Source organism: Protopterus annectens, chromosome 12.part0 (assembly GCF_019279795.1).
Source record: "Protopterus annectens isolate FY-2018-M chromosome 12.part0, PAN1.0, whole genome shotgun sequence".
Taxonomy (NCBI): Eukaryota; Metazoa; Chordata; order Ceratodontiformes; family Protopteridae; genus Protopterus; species Protopterus annectens.
In genome coordinates this window covers 369,911,198-369,933,162 of record NC_056746.1, presented here as the reverse complement: position 1 = coordinate 369,933,162, position 21,965 = coordinate 369,911,198, and the positions used below count along the sequence as shown (strand labels likewise).

Sequence of the window (21,965 nt, the reverse complement as noted above, 5' to 3'; positions counted from 1 at the left end):
AATCAATACATTTTTACAAACCCCATCCCTAGTAGCCCAAGATCACAACATTATACTTTAACTTGCTTTGGTCCATCTTTTCTTTCTTTGTTAGTATAAAGTCTTGACACCTTGCAAATAAGAAAAACATAGTTTCTTGCTTTAATAACATTTGCATGTACAGCTGTAACTGATAAGATATCCCAACCTCCAATTTATAATTTCCCCTAGTTGCACAGTGTACAAGACTGATTTACAATAACCTGCAGTTTACTACTTCAGTCCCTTCAGTGTTCTTTAAACATTAATGATGCAACATGGGGTATATGCTTTGCAGTCTACTTACTAGTTTAACAGTCATCAAAAGTCCAGTCTTTCTTTAGACACTACTTCTTGAAAAGCCACATTTCACATCCTGTATCTAACAGGATTGATGCTTTATAGTCTTCCATTTATTCACTAATTTCACAATGTATCTGATCATCTTCTTGCTCCACTGCCTCTCCCAACACCAGTCTCTGGTTCAAGTCCAATGTATTCCATGTCTTTCTAGTCCATTTCCATGCTTTTTCTGTCACTAAAGTATTTTCCATTGCCAGTAAAACCTCTAAGACTGTTCCACAGTCATCATGCGCACTGTTATTGTCAGTAAAATGAGAAGCAGAGCCCTTCATTGGTAAAACTTTATTTCATCCTTGGTCAGTTCTGCATCCAAGAATGTCTTTGATCCTCCAGGAAGAATATTCTGAAGAAAGATAGATACTGGACAGTAGCTTGACTCAAATACCTGCTGCTCAATATGCCCTGATTGCTAGGATAAACTTGCTCCTCTTCTGTCTGGTGTACAGTGAATAATCATTTTCACAAATTCTCTGCTTTCTCCAAAATTTCTTCTTTGCCAGCATGTAGTCCATGTAATCACTACCAGCCAGTTACTGAATTTTAGCCATATTGATAGTTTTTACTAGCTTATTTTCAATTTTCATATTGGGAGAGCTAATTAACCTGTTGTTCAGTGTGCAGCCATCTTGGATGTCTCAGGTCAATTCTTATCTTGGCCAGGTAGTGTTAGTATGCATTGCAAGTAGCCTAGATAGGGAGATGGGTAGGCTGCAAGCTGTTTAATGCAGGAGGGGAAGGGTGGGCATTGTAGAAATTTTGTGCCATTGATAAGATGGCTGTGCACATGGAGATGCAAAGTTATAAGTTATTCAGGAACTAACGAGAGGAGGAAAGGAGGAGAATAGTGACCTACATAAAAGAAGGACATGAGATACGTGTCCAGGGAACAGGAGGAGAAGTAGCAGCTCCATGTAGGATGCAGGGGAACCGGGAGGGTCATTGCCTTGGCAGTTAAGATGAAGAATGGATAAAGTGCTGGTATAAGGGGAAGATTATACTAGTATGCAGTAATCACCTAGAGATTGCCCCAGCTCTAGAGTAGAGCTGGAGTTAATTGATATGTTTGACCATATGGAATATAGCCAATGTGTGTTGTACTATACCAGAAAGTAAGTAAACTTTGATGTGGTCCTAACCATGGAAGATGGAGTTCTTGCCCAAATGAAGTCACTGTTAGCCTACAGGAATCTCTCCTCAGTGGACTTTACAGTTTGTGAAAAGAGAGAGAGACTACAAAAGCAGTGGTATGGGGATTTTAAAGGACTGAATTGTCTTGAGCCTGACGAGAGGGTTAAAGATGAGTTAGTGATCTGAATGCAAATGGGATGAGTGTACACAGAATGGCCCTGGTTCAGGGATGGAGCATTCGGGGCCTTAGACCGGGGTTAGAGGTGGTTTCAAAAAGGAGGAAAAAATAAGGTTGCCCTCATTTGCTGCATAGGAGTCAGAAGCTCACAGGCTGGAAACCAAGACATAAAAATGATGGCGGGGAAAGTGTATAAGGATGCAAGCAGGACAAGGGAGAGGACAAATAGAGTATGTTGGCAAAAGAGATCAAGAAGTAAAACAAAGGAGGAAGGGAGGGCCAAATCTAGTCAGGTTGCACAAGAATGGGACATCAGGGAAGAGGAGGGGAAAAAAAAGCAGAGTTACTAAATGAGTACTTCTTTAAGAATGAAAGAGAAAGAAGGATGCCATATTGGAGGGTTATAGGAATGATTGTGGAAAGCAGTGGACAGACAGCTAGGATTAAGTAAGGTGAGGTAGAAAAGGAACTGGATGCTCCAAGGGGAGTATAAGATAGAAAGACTAAATGGGCTACTTTCCCCTGTCCTCAGAAAATTTGGTCAGTGAGATAGCCAATCTCTTGTGGCAGATCTCCTGCGATTCATTATCCAAATGTAGAAATGCATGAAGATTTGAACAGTGGCAAAAGTAGTATCCCACAATGAAGAGAGAGAGAAAAATGCACAAAACTACAAGTCTTTCAGACAACTAGCAGAAGGGAATGTCACTGATGGAAACTTGAAGAAAGTACTGGTGTTTCTGCAAGGGAAGATGGTGTCTATGGCACCTTCATAATTAGGCTCATGTTCAGAATATGCTATTAGCTGAACCTGAGCCAGCTTTTATGATTGAATTTTTGTAGAACTCGACATGGGCATACTAATAACTGTGGTCTGTTGGAATGTCAGTAAGACCTTTGTCTGAGTACAGCACAAGCAACTGCTAGGAGAGCTGTATTGCTTGTGCTAGGGCATAAACTGTGACTGCTGCATTGCTGAAGGGTAGGACATGAGTTTCTTGGTGGGATGGGCAGTGTTATAAGTAAGGGAACTTTATTTCTTGACATTTGTTTATAGTTAAAGTCCAGCTGGTCATCTTCAGAGGAGGCTCGGGGAGAAAGGTTCCAGAGGATTAGATAACTTCAAATAAAATAGAAGTATAGATGTAATTAAAGTGGCATATAGGCATACAATTTGACAGTGAAATATGTAGGTTACAGTAAAGCATGAGGACACACCAGTGATGTATTAATAAGAAAATGAGAGATATGGCGATCAGTATATAGAAAAGTATTTGAAATATAGTCTATTATGCTAGGAAATTAAAAAAAAAAATATATATATATATATATTATAAAAGTTCATCCTAAGAATGGGAAGAGGACAGCTGGCAAAAGGTATAGGTAGATAGTATGATGAGCATTTAGAATGAATGTGAAGTATTTGTTGATGTAGATCATATAGGTGAGGTTACATGGACATAGCCATGAGTTAGCGAGAAATTCTTTGAGTGAGGACTTAAATACATGGAGGCTAGATATAGCTTTGATTGAATTTCAAAGTGTGTTCCACAGTGTAGTATGCAACGTGAGGATAGACTTTGTCCCCCTTTTTTCTTTGGTTTATATATTTCAAGCAGGTTTTTGTATTTCATCTCGAGAATGCAGAAGACAGTATGTGAGGAAGTACTGAGGGGATAGAAGGGCAGGTAGAAGATTTTATAGTGTTTTATGGGTTACAAGAAGTTGGTATGGGCTAGTTGATGGGGGAGTTTTAACCAGTTTGAAAACGCATAATGCAGGGCAGTGATGTGTTGTATGTGGCAGTTTAGCTGCAGATCTAGCTATCTTACTTATAGAATTGTTCCATCTGTGATTTAAAAGTGAGAGATGGATGTTAGTCCAAATAAGTGAGCCATAGAGAAGCAAGAGTAAAAGTTACGAGCTAGCACTAGGAGTAAGGAATTTATTTTGCTTTATATAGCAGACCTAGCTTTTGATAAGTTGTTTATACAGTTTTGTATGTAAAGATCAAACTTTAAGTTATCATCTGTGGTGACTTCTTGCAATTTGGTATGGATAACTACTTCAGTATCTGTATTGTTTAGAAAGGTAATGTGGAAGTTACTTTTAGCATTTGCATGGGACTTGGGAAAACATAGTAGTAATTTAGTCTTTTTTAAAATTGAGTACAAGTTGGTTTTGATGTAGCCACAGTTCAACTGAGTTGAAAACATCTTGTGTCATGAATTGTTTTTGTAGTGGGTTGTTAAATGAGCAGATGACAGTTGAGTTATCTGTATACTGACTAAGGCAAACTTGGTGACTGGAGGTGTATAAGTTATTGATGAAAATGTTGAAGAGCAGTGGGCTGAGAATAGAGCCGTGAGGAACACCTGTATTAACAAGGAGAAAAGGGGGGGGGAGGACAGCCATTTGACAGATTATCTTTCAGGTATGTAGTTAGAGAACCATAGAAAAGTTGGTTTGGAAAGACAGAGCGCATACATTTGAGTCAGAAGTTTCTCATGTGACACTGTCAAAGCAGAAAAACAGACGAGTCAAAGTTTTTCTTTGTCTGTTGCCTTATTAATGGTGTCAGAAATGTTGAGGAAATCTGTACAGGCACTATGCCCTTGTCAGAAACTGTGTTGTGATGGGGTTAGGAGATCATTTTGTTTATGAATACACTTTTACAGGATCTTAGTATAGGGGGACAGGATGGCAGTTGGCCTAAAGTTAGAGATTTCAGAACAGTCACCTCCTTTATGGAGGAAATAATAAATATTTTGTTTCAAAGGGCAGGGACACGGGAGTCTTGAATGAATCTGTTGATGAGAATTGAGACTGGGTATGTAATAGATTCTGTCCAAACGTCAGATGCTCAGCAGGTAGATCAGCAGCAGTAGAACAGTGTTTCAGTTTCTTTAGTAGGTGTCTAACATATAATGTAGCGACAGACTGGAGATTAAAAGCAGGAATGTCGGGTATAGTTGAGTTTTGTGGCTGATTAAATGGTTAGCTGGAGGTAAGAGAGCCTATGATGTCTTTGAAGAAAGTGTTACATTTCTGAGGGGGGGGGTGGATTCTAGATAGGGGTTTGGTGAGGAAGGAGATCCAGCCTGAAGGATTTTCTTAATTGAGCTCCAGAACTACTTTGGATTTTTTGTGATTATCTTCTGGGTCTGTTTAATACTTTTTTTTTTGTGTAAGTAGTTTTTTTTTTTTTTTTTTGTGAGGATACACAACTCTCTACAGATGTAAGATTTTAGGGATTTTTGTCTTTGTGCCATTATTTCCATGCTTTGTCACATTTTTGCTTGAGACTTCTAGTTGAGTGAGTTAGGCAGGGGGGTTGAGTAGTTTTTTTTTTCTCTTGTATTTGTGGTAGGGGCAGGGGTATTTAAAGTATTCATGAATAAATTGTTGAATTTGTTAACGGCTTCGTCTAAGGGTAGAGTTTTGAGTAGAGACCAGTTAAAGGATTATAGTAAATTATTGAGAGTGTCAGTATGAAAGTTAGAAAAAAATTCAGGTAGTTGTATATTGATGTTTTTAGCTGTGGGTGATTTCTCTATTTGCAAATACAGCCTGATGGTCAGTAAGGAAATGAGGCAGTACCCCTGAGTTAGCATACTTGCTGGGGTCAGAGACCAGTGTCTAGTCATGGATAAAATTGTTATGTTTTAATTTGGTGAGTTGAGCAGGAGAAGAGTTTAGCTGTTTCAACCCATACAAGTTAAGACTAGTAAGTTGAAGTGTTCAATGTCACAGATAAACAGTCATTGTTAATGTTACCTAGATAATGGTTTCAGTAGTAACATTTGTAGGTGTCCAGCAAAAAAATTCTTCTAATAAGCTAATGTTATTCCAGAAAAAAAAAAACACAAGTAGTGGAGGTAGAGGCCCAGGAACCACACAAACCAAAGTCCAAACCACAAATCCATTTTATTGACAGCAAAACCAGACCAAATGCAGTCAAGCGCTTTCATCTTTAGCAAAGACTTCTTCAGAACTGCTTGATATGGTTATCTCCAAACTTAAATAATCCTAATACATCATGTGATCAGCATGTGATCAAACATTCACATGACTCAACTTTAGTTTAGTAAACACATTGATTATAAAACTTCAACAAGAATTGTTATGAATAGCAATTAAAATTGCATGAAAAATGAACATAAGTATAACAGTAACAATTGAAAATAAAAATAATGTTGAGGACAAAAATGGTAAAAACAAATCAGTGTTACAGTGACAAATGTATGAGTAACATGGCATAATCAGCCCTCAAGACTTTTTAGCTTTAATATAGGTGTAATAGAACAGCAGTCATTCAAACAAGGGGGGTTAAGGGCATCACACACAAGAATCCCTATGAGCTCTTTCTTGAGAAGATGTTCATCATTGTAAAAGCCCCTTGGGTCTGGTTCCAAGAAATCAATCACCACAAATTAAAAAAGGTCACCAGGATAGGCAGAAATATGTCTGTACAGTGCGTTAATTGTCTTCCCTTTCTTGATTTCGTTGAGATGTTTCATATATTCTCTCTTTCAAAGCTTGACCAATCTTGCCAATGTAAGACGCTTTACACTGTTGGCCAAGTCTACCATAAACCACTCCCCTGGATGAACAATTAAAATATTTTTTCACCTCAAATATTTATACATACCTTTTGGTCTGTTGTACTAAATTTGCTCAAATTCCTTTCCACTAAACTTTTTAAACATTTGTCTTTCCTAAATACTATCTTAGGTTTGGAACCAAACAGTATATTACCATCATTGATGGAAGTAACAATAGGACAAAATTGATTAACCACATCAACGATGTGATAAGTGTTTAAAGGAAAAGTAACAATCAAGGCTCGTTCGTACAACCTATCCGAATTATGATCACCCTACTGAAGATAAGGAATGACAGGAGTTATCAAAGATTGGTAACAGGGGATGGTACAGGCCCTTACTCCTTTTGCCACATACTTCATCTTTGATGGATACCAAGAGGTCTGGTGGATAGATATATCCAAAAGTTTTTTAATCTCCACCACAAATACTGCATCATCAGATATCATCCAAGCGAGTCGGACTAGTTGTCCCTTGACAGCTACTCTTTTTTGAAATTTGGGATGCCAACTGTCGTAGTGAAGATAAGAATTGGAAAAAGTTTTCTTACGAAACATGTTGGAGCTAAAACAACTCGTTGAATAATCTTTTGAAATTAGAACATCAAGAAATGCCATCTTGTCCTTGTCGAAGTTGTGGATAAATTTAAGAAACGGAGTGCTATTGTTGATGTACATTAAAAAATCATTCAATTTCATCAAAGAATCTGTCCAAATTATGAAGATGTCGTCCACGTATGTAATATAAAATGAGCAACTGTCAGCAAATGTACACAAATTGCTTCTCCCAATATGCCATGAATAGATATAGTTTCCAAAGTTATGCTACTTGTACTAGTAAAAATGTTGTCTATATTGCTACCTGCACCCTCTGCTCAGCCTATTACGTAGGTAAAATGAACAGGATGCTTAAGGAACGTATTCATTTGTCTGACATAAGGAATAAGGTGGAAACAAATGCCTTGTACTCACATATAAAAAGTAACAACACCCATTCTTTTAAGTTTGTGGTGCTTTCTGATATAAAGGAGACGCTAAGAGGAGAGCGATCTGTTCAATAAAACAGAAGTGGAAGAGACAAAATGGATATTGGAGCTGAGGGCTGATTGTCCTCCAGGGTTAAATGGAGTAATACCGCTTAAACCAATTCTGAAAGAACGGGGCTTGAATAGGAAGAGATAGGGCTTTTCCAATGGGGAAAGCCCTATTGGTTAAATAAGAAGGTTTGTCATATCTGAGCTGTATGATTGGAGCAAGCTAGTCATCCACTAAAAAGTGATGTAATGAATCACAGGGTTGTGAGTGGATCTTTTAAGTTTTTAATCTATGGACTCAGGCTTAGAGAATAGGATCTGAAGAAAGTTACGGCCAGAAGCACTTGTCCTTTTTGCCTGAGTTTGGCTCTGGTTTTGAATAAAGATTTTTATGTGCATTTGTGATCCGTGCATCGCGGTATGTCCATTTTTTGGTCTTTAAACTTTACTTTTGCTTTGGACTACCTTTGGCAGTGTGACTTTATTGTTTTGAAGTAGTTTACACAGTCAGTATCAGACAATTTAGAAATAGTTACACCTGTACCATGGAGTAAGGGAGGGGGGTCAGGAACTGTACCCAGAACCCTTGGTCAACCTTGTACTGTTTACATACCCTTTCAAATACATGAATAAAACCATCAAAATCATCACCATCTGTAAACTGTGGAAGAAATTTATTGAACTTTATTCCTTCTGGGGTTTAGTTATTCCCTTCCCCATTACCTCCATGACCCTGCCGAAGAGTCAGCATCTACCTCTCGTTTTGACACTATTTCTCATTTTCTTCGGCCTCCAAATACTACAGTCACTCCTCGACCTCCAAACACTGCAGTCTCTACTGATACTGTTTCCAAATGTTTGGCCTCCAGTTCAAGTCTCAAAAACTCCTCTGGAGTTAGAAAGTCCCCCTGAGGAAAAGGCAAACTGTCCTGTTTCTGAAGACTGCACATCCCCATTACCAGACTGGTTGTCTTCCAGGTTGATGGTACATGCTGCAGCTGTTACCAAGGCTGAAATCATTTCCTCTTTAGTCAGGTCGCCATACATCAGTCCTTTGGCTTTGCATACCTTGGCCAACTGGTTCTTTGTCAGCTTGCTATAATCCTCTGTTGACATCCTTGCCTGCTTTCCCTGAATAAACTAAACTAACAAAAATAAATAAAACTGTTGTGAAAATGAAACTCTCTGTTTACCTTTTGGCTGCTGAAAGCACACACACTTTCAGTGACAAGTGACAACTGGCTACTGAAGTTCAATTAATATCCCACCTAGCTGCAACCAACATGTGATGGGTCCCCACTCCGGGCCTGCAGTCATAAAGACTCAGTCCCCGCCACTGGCTCTGGTGAGTGACAGCCACTAAAAGCAAAGATGGATTTGCACAGTGTTTTCAGATGCAGCTCCCTGCACCCAGCACAGTTTTCCTTAAGAGCACACCGGGAGCAAGCTCCAGACCTGGGGCTGGTCTCTCTTTCTCCCTCTCTCTGTCTTTCCAGACCCACACTGACCACTTTGGAGCTCTGTGTACCTGTTCCCAGTAGCTGGCACACATACATACACACCTGGAAAAAGCTGGGACAGATTTACTAGCTGTTTCCCTTTTTGCCCAGACTGTGAGGTAAGGACGCTACCACCAGTCAGCTACCCTAAGGCTCTTACAAAGGGTACCCAATTATACTGTGTAAAATAGGTTCATAGGTTAGTACTAGGCTAAGTGCCATTATGGGCCATTTTAAGCCTAGCCAATTGCCTCTTGTGAGAATCAAACCCTGTACCTTGTGTCTGTAAGGTAAACACTTGCCAGCCTCTCGCCTGTACCTTGTGTCTGTGAAGCAAACTCCTTAACCATTATGCCAGTCCTCTAATACAAATAGTAGGGTGTGACCAAAGCAACAAGGCTTTCAGGAGCGGCCACATTGTCACTAAAACAAGCATAAGTACTCTCAAGATGTTAAAAGTATTCTCAAGGACCAGCCACAGTGAAAGGTATTAAAATATTTAATAATAAATAATAGAAAACAGGAGAATATTAAATATGATAAATGACAGTTTCAACCACAGAGATATAAAATAATACAATGGATAGTTTCTCACAGATGCAGAAAACAGTACTAAAGTATTCTCAGTAAATGTCCCTGAGTAAAGAATTTGTTCCCTGACTACTTGCTAAAACAAGTGTGCTGAGTCTTACCACAGCAAAAGCCAGATGATATCTCTCTCTGTCTGCATGGATATATGTTATATATATATATATATATATATATATATATATATATATATATATATATATATATATATAACATATTCTGTCAGAAATCTTTCCTGTCAGGTTCCAAAGTGCTGTTGTGAGAGTTCCAAAGAAACCAGATGCTGGTTAGAGGATGACATCACTTCTGGTCACCTGACTCTGGTACAATACACACACAGAGCTTTGATAAGATTTGTGGCAGTATCTGAAAGCTATAACACAATTTCAAATTTCCACCCTTCCAGGTTTCTCTGATAAACATACACATTTGATCATGCCTGGCTCTCCCATAACTCCCCAGACATAGCAGCCATCTCTGAAACCTGGCTAAAACCACACATTAATGAATCTGAATTCCTACCTCCAGGATTTCATTCTTTCTGATCTGATTGTACTAATAGAAGAGGAGGTGGAGTTGCCTTAATCTACTCTAACCTCCTAACTATGACCCCATACCCCAACACCATCCCCTCTTTTAATAATGCACAACTAGTTATTGGTACACTAGAAATAGCCACAAAAGCATCTATATTATTTCCCTCTACATTCCTCCTAGTAACAATACCAATACTTTAGAAGACATCCTCTCATGGTCCTCTTCTAACATTAAACTAGAAACCTTTATTATGGGAGATGTAAACATTGACTGGGGAAAAATCAGCAACCCTAATCCCTCCATTACTATCAACCTATTCAACTTCACTCAACTTACAAACTCAATTACCAGACCTAACAAAACTAACCTCCCTAGCTCCATACTTGACTGGATACTAGTATCACATCCTCACAAAGTTATAAAATCTGGTGTCAATCCTGACCCTTTAGGAGACCACCTCCCTGCCTTCTCCATTTGAGCCACTCCCTCCTCACCTCCCTCTCACCACTTTATTCAAACTCGTAACCTAACTAACTTTAATCAAACTTCTTTCTCAAACTCCTTGAAGCTAACTAACTGGAACCCCCTAAAAACTTTGCCTCTAGACAAAGCTGTTGAGTATTTCAACTCCACATTCTTAACTATCCTTCACTCCCAAGCCCCCCAATAAGATGAAAAAGAATCAAAACTAAAACCATCCCTTGGCTCACCAATGACACTAAATAGATTATGCTTCAAAGGGATAAAACATGGAAAGCCTACCTTAAACACAAACGACCTGAAATGTTCCTTAAGTTTAAACAACTAAGAAATCTTGCCAAAAAACTAGTCATTACAGATAAAAAAAACCTACTACATCACACTACAGGAAAACCACACAAGAAATCCCAAACAGTTCTGGAACTCCATTAACTCCCTCTTTACACCAGGTTCAAAAAACAATCCCTGTCCTGACGCCAGCAAATCTTACACAGAAATTGCCTCACTATTCAATTCCTTCTTCATCTCCTCTATCGCCGAACTAACCAAGACTTTCACTAACAGCAACCCTTCCCCCCCAAATCTATCTTCCTCTCCCTTTTCAGCCTCAAACCAGTACCAACCAACCTAATAAAGAAACTGCTCTATAAGCTAAAGTCTTGCTCCAATGCCCCCGATGACATCCCTTCCTCCTTCCTAAAGATAGCGTCTGACTCCATAGCATTTCCCATCAGCATCCTTATAAATAGGTCTCTACTTGAATCCTATGTACCCAAACTCTGGCATTCTGCTTTCATTGTTCCACTTCACAAAAGAGGCAAAAATTGTAACATCTCCAATTTCCGTCCCATTGCCATCCTCTCCCCTGTATCCAAAATCCTAGAAAAATGTATCCACCTACAGCTCATGCCTTTCCTTACTGAACACCAACTACTCTCTCCATCCCAGCACGGCTTCCGCCCTGGACACAGCACTAACACTGCCCTTCTCTCCTTCCTTCCTTCATTCTGTGAACTCTGCACGTGACTCCGGTAATTTAGTGTCATCTGTTCTACTAGACCTATCCAAAGCCTTTGATACCATCTCCCACTCCCTCCTTCTAAACCACCTGTCTGGCCTCAACCTGAGTCAAAAAGCTCTTTGCTGGTTCTCCAGCTACCTTTCAAACAGGTCCCAAGCTGTGAAGTGGGGCCAAGCTATGTCTACCTTCCTTCCTACCCCTACCGGAGTACCCCAAGGTTCCATTCTTGGCCCATTACTATTCAATATCTTTATTAACAACTTTCATAAAGCCATCCCTAACACCACAATTGTGCAATATGCTGATGATTCCACTCTGATCTGCCAAGCCCCTTATCTAGCAGAGCTCCAAGCTCTAACCCAAACAGCATTTTCAACCACTGAAAACTGGATGTTCCAAAACCATCTCTCCCTAAATGCCAACAAAACCAAGATCCTGCTCTTCTCCCCCTCCAAATCCTCATCTCTTGACAAAAACTCTTTCCAAATAACCAGCCTTAACAACTCCACAATTGAAATAGTAACCTCCACTAAACTTCTTGGTGTCACAATAGATGACCAGCTCAAATTCAATACTCATATTCAACTAAACATCAAAAAAGCACACAAAAAACTTGGCCTACTGTATAGAAACATCCACTTTCTGTCCCCTTCCACTAGACTAACCCTTGCCTTTACTTTCCTCCTTCCATCTCTACTATATGGCGCTCCTCTGCTCACTAACCTATCTTCTACCCTTACCACCAAATTGGAACAATGCTGCAATAAAATCTCTAAATTTGTCACTAAATCCAAATCCTCCTCTCATCACTGCACCTCCCTTCACTCTCTAAACTGGCTTGAACTCACAAATCATCTTAACTTTCTCCAACTCACCACAGCTCATAAACTACTGTTCCATCCTACTAACTGTCCTGCACTTTCAAATATTCTTCAACCCTATACTCCCCTCAGATCCCTTAGATCTTCTCACCAAAACCAGGTCACAGTACAAAACCAAAGCGCCCAGCAGGCCAACTTCTCTTATCCTTCACCCTTGCTAAAAAATGGAATGCCCTACCCACCTCCCTAAGAACCTGCAACAACCTAACCAACTTCTAAACCCAACTTTATTCTCACCTTTATCTAAATAGGATATGCAACTGTACCCTTCAACCAACACCTGTCCAATTATCCTCCCCTTTCTCTCCAGGCTAACCTCTATACCTTCCTAATCCTCCTCTAAGCCCACTTACAATTCTAAATGTAGTAGCTACTAAAGCATTTGTTTCCTCTTTTGCTTAAGCTACCCAGGCAAACCTCCTTACCTTCCTCTCCTCAACTAAAATACTAATTGCATAAGCTTCTAAACATTTAAAGTTTTTAATGTTTTAATTTTTCTTCTTTACCTTTTCTCTGCTTTCTATACATATGGCAATCTTTTTCCCACTGAACTTAACTGAAATTGTTAATATTTTTTGCTTTGAGCCAGCTGATGTTGGTATTGTAGTCTATTTTTGTACAAAACTGTCAGTTGTAATGTTATCTGTGTCTGAACTCTTTTTTTGTAATTAAAATTGTTGTTAATGTGGAGCTTTTCTCCCCAGGCCTCCACTGAAAATGGGCCCCCAAGCCCAGTGGACCTCCCCGGTAATCAAACTGAAATAAATAAATAAATCAGTTACAACAGTACAACCTAATATGTATGCATACATTCTTTATGTTCAGCAGGGCCTACTTTTGATGCATTTTTAACACGAGTAGCTTTACAAATATATTTTTAACTCAAACATCTGTACAAATCAGTGTGATAGCCAAATAACATAAAATTCTTTACAAAACTCCAGCTAGGTATGCTGGCATATCTACAGATGTACTGCCCTACTCTCCCTGGCACAGATGGCACTACCTCATAACATCACAAGGTGTTCCTAGTTTTAGAGAGGGTTAAGGGGACTAGTTCTATTATAATTAAAAGGGGCGGCTAAAACTGTGGAATATGTGGTATAGCTTTAACTTTGGGTAGTGTAAAATTTGCACTGCATTTATCAGATAGTATATCAGTTGTTTCATTTGGGTCATAGTGGGCAATATTACTGTGGACTAGTTCGGAACATTGCCGGGTGTTGTTTTGATGTAGTTAATTAACTTTTTATAGTTGCTTTTAATTTTAATGGCTGTTATAAGTTCATACTCTGCTTTGAACTGTTTAACTTTTCCCTAAGCACTTTACAAGTTTCCTTAAGTGTGCTGTTAAGGAAAGTAGAATGATACCTCATACAAGCATTAAATATTTTTTACAACCAAAATGCAGCTCCACAAACCATGTAATCCAGAAAGGGAGGACACCAGCCAAGTCCACTCTGAACACGAATAAATTGTATTATGTATAAAAAACACTAAAACACACTATTAAAATACACGGTTGCAGGATGCTAATTTTTCATATATTCATAAGCATTTTTATCTATTTGTCCTTGTAATAACGTGTCATCCATCGACATATCCAGCCTTTTATAAGAAATATTAATTTCATTTAATGAAGTTTCCTGATATGTTTCTTCCATTAAAAGTGGAGAAATGCTGTTGAGATGGTCGCTTTTTTCCATAATGACAACCCAATTGCCTTTATCAGGCTTCATAGTATGTATTTTTCTATCCCTAGAAATCTCACTAAGTAACTTATTTCATCAGTCGTCAAATTATTAGATGCAATACTACATGGACTTTTGAATAACTCACTTATATTCAACTCACATATTTTTTCAAAACCCCTTACTAAATTGCACAGAGGGGGATTAAAACTACTAGGTTTACTTAAATCCTGGTATTTCCAAAGCAATGTGAAGTATTGTCATTAAACCATATATGCTAGTTCAGCTTCTGTGTAAAAAGCTTCAAATCTATCAGAACATCTGCAGTTTTTCCTCTCCTACTAGGTACATAAGTAAATCCTTTAGACAATAAATTGGCATGTGCTGTATGTATATGCATATTAGAATAATTATAAACTTTGAAATCACCTGCAGTGTTTAAAATAATTTTCAGCACTACACTTGTCTCAATAGCTATATCATTATCAAGTATCTGTGGAAAAATGTCAAATATTTCAGCATTATTCAAGTCTAAGTAGTTATTGTAATTTGTTCCATTACTATTCCTAAGGTTTGCTATGTTATATGGGTTGGAGACAGTTGTTTGTCTATCGGCTTTTTCCTGGTAAGGGGTCGCCGCAGCACAACTACGGTCCGCTAATGATTGGCAGTAGACTTTTCCGAAACGCCGAGGTGCCAGCTCGACACCCAACCTTCAATGAAGGAACGCCCATTTATGCACGCATGTCTTTCAAACGCTACCCAACCGCGTGGAGGACATGCAGACTCCACACAGAAAGCACTCCCAAGCCAAGCTGAGAATCGAACGGGAGAACCTCTTGCTGTGAGGTAACAACGCTACCGCTGTACCATGGCATTGACAAAAAGGCAGGAGTTAGAGCTGGATGTGGCAGAGTTAACGATGTTAAGATTTGCACTGGGTGTGACGAGGGTGGACAGGATTAGGAATACGTATATTAGAGGGTCAGCCCAGGTTGGAAGGTTTGGAGGCAAAGCCAGAGAGGCAAGATTACATTGGTTTGGACATGTGCTGAGGAGGGATGCTGAGTATATTGGGAAAAAGATGCTAAGGATGAAGCTACCATGTAACAGGAAAAGAGGAAGGCCTAAGCTGAGGTTTATGGATGTGGTGAGAGAGGACATGCAGGTGGTTGGTGTGACAGAGCAAGTTGCAGAGGACAGGAAGAAATGGAAACAGATGTACCGCTGTGGTGACCCCTAACAGGAACAGCCGAAAGAAGATGATGATGATGACTATTCCTAAGGTTTGTTAGAACATTAATATCGTCTGAACTTTCAATGGTTTCTATTACATCATTACTGACACTGTGCCTGCAAATGCCTTGTGACGCAACATTATTGAATTCACTTTGAAACACATTATTAATTTCATTATTTAAACAAGCACTGCCAATACATAAAATGTTCATAGTGTCTCCCACATTATATTATATGGTAATGGAACAAATTGTAATGATTACTTAGATGTTGATAATGCTGAAATTTTTGACATTTTTCCGCAGATACTTGATAATGTTTAGTGTATTGCCGAAAATTATTTTAAACACTGTAGGTGTTTTCAAAGTTTATAATTATTCTAATATGCATATACATACAGCGCATGCCAATTTATTGTCTAAAGGTTTTACTTATGTACCTAGTAGGAGGGGAAAAATTGCAGATGTTCTGATAGATTTGAAGCCTTTTACATGGAAGTTGAATTTGCGTATATGGTTTAATGACAATACTTCACATTGCTTTGGAAATGCCAGGATGTTTAGTAAACCTAGCACTGTTAATCCCCCTTTGTGCAATTTAGTGGGGTGTTTTGAAAAAATATGCAAGTTGGATATAAGAGAGTTATTTCAAAGTCCATGTAGTATTCAATCTAATCATTTGACGACTGATGAAAGTAAGTTACTTAGTGAGATTTCTAGGGATAGAAAAATATGTATTATGAAGCCTGATAAAGGCAATGGAATTGTCATTATGGAAAAAAGTGACTATCTCAACAACATTTCTGCCCTTTTAATGAATAAAACGTATCAGGAAACTTTGTTAAATGAAATTAATATTTCTTATAAAAGGTTGGATATGTTGGATGACATGTTATTGCAAGGGCAAATAGATAAAAATGCTTACAAATATATGAGAAATGAGCATCCTGTAACTGTGTTATTTTAACAGTATGTTTTAGTGGTTTTTATACACAATAAAATGCATTTGTGTTCAGAGTGGACTTGGCTGGTGTCCTCCCCTTCTGGATTATATTAAATATTTTTCTCTTATGTCATTTATCTATAGAGGTGTTCCACCACAGTGGTTTGTTTTTATAAGCCTTATTATATTTAGTGCAGACAGGGACTGCCTTAATACAACTATTTAAATGGAGTATAAGTTAATGACATTGGCAGCGGCTTTAGTAGTCTGATCCATTGGAGGAGGATTATAGACAAATTTATTGAGATCATAATGTAATTGAAGAATGAAGTACTACCACATTTAAAGGAAAATGTCATTGACTTATGGTCTGATTTAGCAAGGGAGAATGATGTGCATGGAGGTGTGCAAGAAGTGGCCATATTTGTGCGGACAAAGTCAAAGATATTGGGGGCCCCTAATAGGATGTTTAATTATCTGTGGCATTTATAATGCCAAAGTGGTGTTGGGCATGACAGCCTTTAGCAGTGTATATCAGCTAATCTTTATAATGGCTAGCTGAAGTCCTATAGAAAGGTGTTGGGTTTAGTAGGGATTTCAGCCAAGGCATTAAGATAGCTATAGTGCTCAGAAGGGGACATAAATGGTAGTCTATAGCTAGCTATAAAGTGGCAATTAATCTTGTTTAGAGTGATTTGGATATCTAGTGATTCAAATCTGGTGTCTTGAGGAATATGTTGCGGTGAGGATATCTTTGATAAATACAGATATATGAGGTGATGATACCTTTGACAAATACCGATACTCCCCTGGAATTGCCAGAAGGTCTGATGACAACATTGACACAAAACCCAGGAATAGAGGGGGTGGATTCTTTGTTTTAAAATCATTTCTGTAAGTACAATTTATATGAATGTGTTCAAATTGAAGGAGAGCCTCAGGTTTGGACATTCTTTAAAACTGCTGACATTGACTATAGCCACTTTAATGTATACCAATTTAGAATTTCCCAGATTGGGATGCTCAGCAGAGGTGCTCTGCCTAAAAAGATACCATTGGAGCAGCAAAGGCTTTAGCCAGAATGCAAAAGCCTTGGCAAGAGAGGTGAAGACCAGTCCTGACAAAGCAGGTAGGCTTGCCAGCCATCCCACCCCAGGACGACACATATACTGACTGCTCTATACCTAGTCAATTCCATCTCAAATTCATTAAATGGGCATTTCTTTTGTAAGTAAAGAGCTCACCTATGTTTAGCCATTGTCCAGGAGAAGTGGAAGGGGACATAATGGCTGTTACACATCAGCTTCTTTTTCATAACCGCATTTCTGTTTACCTTACAGACTCTGGACATCCTTTTAATACCACTACATATTAGTGAGGTAAGGCAGTCAAGTGGAAGGCTCATGTATGTGCTTTTACCCCCTCCCACTCACACTTTCTGGTGGCATGCAAGCCTAGTATTTGGTCATTGGCTCAAACATATTCCTTATAGTGTTTAATTTCACAGTGTAATTGCACATCTTTGCAGCCTCCCCAAGTCTTAATTTATGCTCTGTTTTGGAAACGTACTTTTTTCAGTAGATTATCTAGGTTGTGGGTGTAACAGGAGGGAAATTAGATGTTATTGCCTGTAACAGGCAGAGTAGAAAGACCTGTGGTAGCCTTACAGCTTCATTGTAGGTGTATTTGTGTCTTGCATGAGATAAAAGGCACAGAGCTATGGCATGCAAGAAGCTGGACCCAGATTGAAAGCCTGACTTGCAGGACAAAACTTAGTATTCTTGACAACATTTTTGGTCATTCTTCCTTGTGACTTGCCTGCATCATGTCCTAGTTGCTGTAAATGGGGGGCACAAAAGGAAGTGAGTGCCCAGTGTCTCAGATTGATCATTGCGTCACTCTTCCTTTTTGTCCAAGGGAATGATTTGAAGTAAATGTCCAGGCAGAAGACAAGATAAAGTTCTATTGGTGGAATTAATTAAAAAAAAAATACAACAGAGAACTACAATAAATGAAAAGTTGCATCATTAGTGGGCTCATTGAATATTGCGTGAGTTAGGAAGACATTATAATCAGAGAATTTGACTTCCAAAAAATAAATAAATGTAAAAGAAACTTGACAATATGTGAGAAAGTCAATTTACTAGAAGGCGATTGTGTTGTAGTTTCCCTGTAGCATGAGTTTGTCAGAAGATAATTTTAATTGTATATAATATAATTTTTTTCTTTCACATTGTAGATTTTGAATAATGCAATACAACATACATTATATATAGTTTTGATTGCTTTATTTTCAGTACTTCTAACTAACTTGTTTTCTGCTCCTTAGATGCACCATATTTTCCAAATTCCATCATTCCTCCAAGCTTCACTAGATTTATCAAGATTAATAGACAGATCTACAACTTGGACAACTTCAAAGAACACTGCATCAGCCTTCGCGGCTATAACTCTTGTGATCTCTCTGCAGTGCTGGAAATCCGTAATGCCATTGAAGAGTATTCTTATTTTGGCATGGAAGAGGCCATGCTATCAAGGCAGTTTTGCAACTTAGAGAAACATGACAGCACAAGGACAAGGTCTTTAAAACATTACATTCAGGTCAGTATGAAAGCATATATTGCTCAGTTCATCCCAAGTATATTACTGTAAGACAAATCAGGATTTAATTGTTATCCATAGTGGTGTTTTCTTGTTTCATTACATTAAGCTGGGGACATATTAACATTTTTTGAGGGTGGGACTTAGTGATCCATCAAACATTTTTGCCATACCAAACAGCCATCTTTTGAACAGCAACCTTCCTGTTTCCCATTCATTTTAAGGTACTAGGAAAAACTGTATTTATCTTTATTATGAAGACTCTTGTCATATAGGGATGCTGTTTTAAGAAATTAAGTGAAATATATTGCATGAAACAGATGGTGTGTAGCTGTGTCAAACTACCACATACATTTAGCTAAACAAAACTGTGAAAGGAGTTTAACATGGATATATAGACATTTTTCCAGAAGACTGACTATTTAAGTTGATTGCTGACAGTGAAAATTAAAATTTCTTTATTCATTTATTGCTTACAGCATACTTCATGCAATAAATATGTTTCGTGATGTGTAACTTTTCCTTACTTGAGATTCATCTATTTCATCCCCTTTATAAGTGATTTGTGAACTCTCACTGTAGCTCAAATCTTTGCCAGAGGAAACATTGCAATAGCCACTGCCATTTCCCCAAAAAATTTGCATTACCATATAATTCTCTATACATTCAGTGTAGTATGTTTCACAGGTATGGTAATCTTAACTTCTCTGTGGCTGTTACATCAGGTGCAACTACCATGACTTAAGGCAGTGCGTTTTTTTTAAACACTATTCTTCCAGGCATCAACCCTTGCCAGCATCACTCTTTTATACAGTGGCATGTAAAAGGCACCTATTGTACATGACCATTCTTTTGATTGTGTATGTCCAGGTTTTGACTTACATGCACACATTAATGTTTGGCAGGCTAATCTCTGGCGCAGTTGCTTCTTCTCTTCCATTTTTCAAGACTTTTTGCTTCATTGAAAACACTCAAACAAAACATTAAATACATTTTCAGAACCAGCCATCCACTTTTAACTTAGAATTAACATAGACATCTATATGCATTTTCAAAGACTGAAAGTTACCACCTCCAAATAGGAGCCATTGCCCCAAATGCATAGATTCACCTACACATTGTCTAGTTTAACATTAAAGCTATCCGGGTTTATGTTATATACTCAAAGTTTTATAACTTCGAATACCATATGATCAACACCATATGGTCGAAGTTATAAAACTTTGACTATATAAAACAAAATAAACCCTAAACTAGGGGTTGTAGGCAGGGGGGCAAGCCCCCTGCATCCTCCACAACACCCCTTGCTCTTTAAATATATCAACTCTGAGACCGCACTATAATGCAGTAAAAAGAAGATTTCCCTTTACTGCACTGTTGTGCGATCTCGGAGTTGGTATATTTTAAAAGCGGGAGGTGTGGGGGGGGGGTGCATGGGGGCTTACGCCCCTGCTTTAACCCGTTGGGTAACCTTTTTATTTTTACTGTTCGAAGTTTTATAACTTCGACCATATGGTGTTGATCATATGGTATTCGAAGTTATAAAGCTTTGTTCATATAATGAAGACCCAAGCTACCCATGCTAAACAGAGCATCACAGAATGTGTTCCCACTTATACAGATTGTTGTCTTTTATCTCTGTCCCCACCCATTATGAAAAACAGCTTGCATGCTTTCAGTAAATATGAACTTTTAGCTGCAAGAAAAAGTGCACTTCACTTCCTTTAAATAAATGAATTAAATTGTGCACTGTTATATGAAATGCCTTAAGTACTAAGGTGGCCGGGGAAGCAACTACTTGTATAACTTTTTCACTTCCATCAGTTTCAACTATTTAATTTTCACTAAACTGCTTGCCACTGTACCCCTAAATGTTCATTACATTGTACCGCTTACATTCTCTCAGCAAAGAGTACACAGAGCTTCAAGATTAATTGCTTGCATATCCAAACACATTGTCTCCAAGTAAAAACATTAAGCAGTGAGAAGAAAAAACAGTTAGTAACTCTGCAGATTCATGAAAGAATTTTAGAAATTTCACTCAGAACACACTATCCAAACTCCTATGGGCCAACCGCTTGTACCTGAAGACTTTTTGTCTTGTACTAAGAGCACTTGCTAGTGAAAAAATAGCTAATAACTTTGCAAAAATATACCATTTTTCCACACATTTCATAATTTTATTGTATTTTTCAGGCCTGTTCACTTAAAACATTGTTTGTAGCTTAAACTAAGGATATACACCCCTGTAAAAACATGATAAATTATTATAATTGTACACATAATGTTCTCAATACTTTTACACCCTCACCAGACTGTGATTACATTATATTAACTTTATTGCTTCTCTCCAGACTTTTATTATGTTAGAGTGTAAAGCCTGTATGTCATATAACTAAAGAATAAAATACTTTTTGCTTTATGTCTTTAACATATATAGCAGTCACTGACAAGACTCTCCCACCTCATATTTAAAGTATTCCCAACTGCACATTGTACAAAACTGCTTTATAATATAAGATGCTCTTTACATTTTGAAAGTTTTTATACAAAAACAAAAACTGTTCCATTGACAGTTCTTCATTCCCTTCTGTCTCTTTCTAAATATTAATGACATAAACAGGGGTAAATGTTTACCAATTAGATTCACACAGTTGACAACATTACAGTCCTTCCCAGCCACTTTTTCTTCCAAAGCCCAGTTTCACATGTCAATTCCTATATCCGCTGGAAATGATGCTTTATAGTCTTGCATTTATTCACTTATTTTAGCGTTGCTAGTCTTCTCCCTTCTCCTAGCACCAGTTCCTGGTTCAAGTACTCCTGTTTGTAAGGAGTGTGCATTCACTTATTTTCTTTGGTTATTCCTGGTTCTTTTTTCTCTCTCATGTCTTTTCCTTTGGAATAGTGGAGAAGGTTTGACTGGCAAAGTCTTACTTTGGGCTTTATTATTGTTAAAAGAATAAGAAACGAGTCCCCCTCCTGCTTGCTCAATCTTTGTAGAATAAACTTTATTTCTTCCTTAGCCTGTTCTGCATGAAGAAATGCATGTGATCCTTCAGGAAAAATATTCTGAAGACAGCTGATTATTATCTTGAATCTCGCACCTGCTTCTCAACATTCCCTTATTGTTGGTGTAAACCTCTCTCTCCTCCTTTGTGT

At 38.2% G+C, this 21,965-nt stretch overlaps 1 protein-coding gene across 1 annotated transcript in view; it reads left to right on the top strand.

The window, feature by feature from the left end:
* GTF3C1 (general transcription factor IIIC subunit 1) overlaps window positions 1–21,965 on the top strand; it is a gene marked incomplete in the record, with an annotated part of 1,808,906 nt that overhangs the window by 1,464,396 nt on the left and 322,545 nt on the right. Inside the window, 1 exon segment of the mRNA XM_044089472.1 lies at window positions 18,532–18,803. Coding sequence (XP_043945407.1) covers window positions 18,532–18,803 — 272 coding nt within the window.